This window comes from Pteropus vampyrus, unplaced genomic scaffold, assembly GCF_000151845.1.
Source record: "Pteropus vampyrus isolate Shadow unplaced genomic scaffold, Pvam_2.0 Scaffold4, whole genome shotgun sequence".
In the NCBI taxonomy this organism is placed as follows: Eukaryota; Metazoa; Chordata; class Mammalia; order Chiroptera; family Pteropodidae; genus Pteropus; species Pteropus vampyrus.
In genome coordinates this window covers 13,399,048-13,403,750 of record NW_011888785.1, presented here as the reverse complement: position 1 = coordinate 13,403,750, position 4,703 = coordinate 13,399,048, and the positions used below count along the sequence as shown (strand labels likewise).

The 4,703-nt window shown below is 33.1% G+C and overlaps 1 protein-coding gene across 1 annotated transcript in view; it reads left to right on the top strand.

Moving 5' to 3' along the window:
• PPP1R9A (protein phosphatase 1 regulatory subunit 9A) overlaps positions 1–4,703 on the top strand; it is a 274,958-nt gene that overhangs the window by 165,858 nt on the left and 104,397 nt on the right. Inside the window, exon 5 of the mRNA XM_023533105.1 lies at positions 1,431–1,535. Within this exon, the coding sequence (XP_023388873.1) occupies positions 1,431–1,535 (105 nt within the window). The remainder of the gene's footprint in view (positions 1–1,430; positions 1,536–4,703) is intronic.

Below are 4,703 nucleotides of genomic sequence, written 5' to 3'. Positions count from 1 at the left end.
TATCGCTTCTTTGATTTATTTATTAAACACACTCCCGTTAGGAACATGTTTCATCCGCACACAGTGCAGCATGATGTCTTCTCTCAATTACGGCCACTCAGGCTCTGCAGCCTCAGAAACAGGTCAAGAGATCAAAGAAACACAAACCCACTGGTCAAGATTTCAAAGGGCTATTTTCCTTTCCAGTGTTTATTAAATTTTTTAATGAAATAGTTTGAACTCACAAATAGACAAAGAAATTAAAGGATCGCAACTCAAATTCTTTATTGTCTCTCACATGGTAATAATAATAGATACCTATAATCCCAACAGAAGTCTCGAATGATCAGGTTATAAAATCATACTCCTGATCATTGCTGCTACCAGTGGGGAATTCGTTGTTGTTATCACTATCTAGTGCAAATTTGATCCAGAATTAAACTGGATAAGAACAAGGAAAAAAAAAATTTACAGTACTAAATTAGGAAAAAAAAAAAAAGAAAAAAGAAAACATGGTGGTAGCAAAGATGAAATTTTGTTGCTGCTTTAGAATCACTTTAGAGACCAAGCTAAAATGTGGCTGGTCTTAATCCTTGAAATACATATCTCTGGTATTACAGTTGAATTGTCTTTGTGAATCTGTTCTGGCTTCTTGGTGGAACATCCAAAACTATTATAGGCTAAGAGTCAAGAACTAAAAAGATGACTTTTATAAATAAAAAATGAACATGTATCAGGGTTTATTCAACTCACTAAGAGAACTGATAAAATGATAAATGTGGTTCAAAGAACATTTTAGGAGTAGGCATTTAAAGACAAGTTAATAAAGTAATATTAGAATAACATTGTTAAGATAGATATAAAACTAGTTAATATTCTACAGGGAAATAAACTATGGCTTATGGGATTATCTTTTCTAACAGAAGAAAAGTATCTGAATTTTTTCAGGGCAAAAATCTACAAATTAACATGCAACTTTACTATGTCCAGGACTTTTCATCAGTTTTAAACAGTGGATCAATTAAAATATATTCCCTCAAATTATCCTTAGTTGGTTCTGTGATGCACCTACATGACATTGAAAGGACATGTTGACCTCCAATTGTTCTTATTTCTGAGCTTTAAATAACTTCTCTTAACACACAGCAGCAACACATGGTATGTACAACACTTATCCAGAGTAATTACAGTGGTACTCAGTTTTTATTGATGGGAAGAGTCAATATGGTAAGATGTCAGTTTTCCCAAAACTAATCTTAAAAACCAGTGACATGATTTTGTTAATTTCTGTAACATTAAGCATTTGAATGAGATCTAGAGTTTATATATAAAAGACAAATTTTGTATCAATGAGTATCTTAAAATCAAGTATTTTGTTAATGAATTTGTTGTGAATGATAATGTATTATCAGAAAAATTAATTGTGGGCAATTTTTTTCCTCTTCCCAAAGGATACAAGTCAATGACCAGATTGTGGAAGTGGATGGAATCAGCTTGGTGGGTGTCACACAGAATTTTGCTGCAACAGTTCTCAGAAACACCAAGGGTAATGTCAGGTAAATATGTGGCTTTAGATATGTACAATTTGGTAACTTGATATTTTGTTGAGTTTTGGTTTTCTATAATTGTACGTATAAATATATGTAATTACAATGAGAATGCTAAAATTTGCCTTTAGTTTTTAATTTTTCCTTCTTTATTGTAATTAGTTCATGTAAATATAACAAAACTATAAACTATAGTATTCTAGAAAGACATGACAATATGAAGTGTACAGTGAGAATCAATATTGTTGATTACTGAGCTACGTTAGTGATCATACATACATCTAATGATACATATTATTTAGACAAGCAGGCTGAGTGTTTTGAGGTTGATGAATGCATTTTTAAAATTTTTTTATTGTTTTAAAGAATCAAGCAGGATTAATCTTCGGCAAGCTATAACTTTTCTAACTTAATAGGACAGAAAGTATTTTCTTTTGAACCTTGAAATTTATGTCCAGTCCTGGGGTTCTGAAAATTATAGATTGGAAAACAAATAAGAGAGTAGTCCTGAGCCAACTGAGGTCAAGGTTTGAAATTTGTTTTATTTGATCATAGTATACTTACTGTTAAATATAGTATTGTTTACATCTTATACTTTTCCATAAGTCCTATGAAGGAACACATAAGAGGACATTACTTAGTCTCTGTAATTATGAAAGTATTTTAGTGTTATTACCATCTAAATGAAACTGACAAATATGTTGAAAATATTGGTGAGTTAATATTGCTATAAAGAGGTAACATTAGGATTTTATTGCAGTGTATTTTATGTTGCACAAGCATGAGTTTAAGTTTTAGAATTTATACTTTTTCAGTTGGAAAGCACCCCTTAATGCTGAAGGTAATATTTTATAAATACAACCTCAGCAAATTTTATGGGTGCTATGTCAATGTTTCAAGAATACCCATAGTCCTGAGAAAAGTATGTAAAATAATTGGAAAGAGTACAGGAGAAACTGTACTGTCCCCTCAGTAAATGCAATTGTGTTCTGAAGATTGCTGTCTGTTATTGAGGCAGCACTTTCCTGTGTCAGTATAGAACTTGGTTTTGAAGCTGCCCATTAGGGTTTAAAGTGAATTTAAAAGTGAAATAAGATACACATTCAACTTATAAGAACATTTCTCAGTTGGAAAAAAGTTTGTAGTTACATGAAATTATAGCTATCCTTTCTTTCTCTTCATAATTTCCTGCTGTTATCATTTCAAGCATTGTACAAATCGCCAAAGGCTTGTTAACTGTTCTCTCTGATTTCAATCTCTCCCTTGAATCAGCCCTCATTCTTACCCCTAATAGAAGAAGGTAATAGCAGTTTTCAAATATATGAAGGGCTATCAGAAAAAGGAATTGACTCATTTTGTGTAACTCTAGTAGTACAACTAAGATCTGTGGGTAGAAATAGTAATTCTGCGTTTATCATGTCCCTCTCCTCTTCAGAAACTTCAGGGGACCTCCATTCATTGAGGAATCTAAGCTCTTTATCCTGGTATTAAAAATCTTTCATCATCAGATCTTATCACTTACCTCTCCCTGGGTTCGTGCTGTGTTGCAGTCATACCAGTGTAGTCATCATCTGTCAAATGTGACTTGTGAATTATTTTTGTGTGCTTTTTCTCTGCCATTGTTTTCTCTGTTTAAAATACTCTCTTCTGTTTAGAACCTACTTATCTTCAAGAACATATTTCAGATTCTTTTCCCTCCAAGAAGTCCTCCTTGACCTCACTGTCTCCTGGTTATCTCTTCTTCCTTGTGCACTTATCATTCATACCACTTTTTTGACTTTAGGTTAAGAGATCATTCTACTTTGATCTTATTTCCTCATTCACTTTGCAAAAATCTTGATTTTAAAATGGGACCTTTAGCTGCCTTTGTTCCCTCAAATTATTTAAACTGGGTCTTAAGTGATTGAAATTATGTAACGCGGGATCTTAATCAATTGAATGTAAGGAAAAGAGTCTTTCCCCAATTTTAACTTATTAATAATAATTTTTGAATTCCTCCAAATATATTTTATGTGGGTAGTTCTTTATAAGGTATTAATATAAAAACAGGATCCAAAAACTAGACCTCTATTTTTAATAACCTGTTTTAAACTAAAGGTTTAAAATCTGTAGCATTCTGTATTTCTTATTCATTGATGACTGAGCTACCACATTCAGTGGTTACTAAACTTTATTTTTAAAAACATATCTGAAAAATTAGTAAACTTAGTTTGAATTTTTCTGACTACTAAGCACAGATCTGGAAGGGGTTGTTGGAACTCGTGTCTTTAAAGAGCCAGGAAGGGGAAACATAAGCTAGTGGCGATGAGAAAAGTGAAACAGGTTTGAGTGGTGGTTATTTTTTAAGTATTCGAGATCAAGATTTTTATTTAATTCCTGAAAATGTACATGAAATCGGTGCTAGTGTTTGGATATGAATCAAAATCACACAATGAAGTTCTGTGACTTTACCCACACTTACAGAGAATCATTTTTCTCTGACCTCTTAGCCTGCTTTATTTCATTAAACTGAATTACTATACCTGAGTTTATGAACTAATAGTACTAATGAAGACCCTGTTAATATGCAATTTTTAACATACTAGAGACCTCGTAATACAAATATTTTAATGTGATAATTTCCAGGGATATATATGTTTTTCAATCCTACATCATTTATATGATTTAAAGCATATTAGGCCACTGTGAAGAAGTGGTCCAGCTCAAACTAGGCTGGTTCCTGGGATAGCTATAATTTCAAAGCCTTGGTAAATTATTATTTCCTTCATTTTACTGACATCACTTAGTTTAAGTCCTGACAGTGAGCACTGTGCCTTTATCATGTTAATTACTTTTATCAATTATGAAAAGGACTCACAAGACTCATAGTTTGTACTCAGAAATGATTACACAGGGTAACAGTGGGAGAAAGATAAGCATCAAAGGGGTGGGTGTGGGGGACTCAGACATACCCTTTTTTATCATCCATCCACTGGGTCTCCTGGGACTTGTTCATCTCCAAATTTTAAACCACCATGCACATGTTCATGAAGCACTTTGGTAGCAGGAAGCCCCAAGTCTTTGTGTGGTAGGGGTCTCTCATAGTGCTGGTCATGTAGGTGCATTCCTACTACATGACCAGCTTAACCACTGTAAACCCCTAGACTCCACCAAATCCAGGTACAAGTAATAAATACA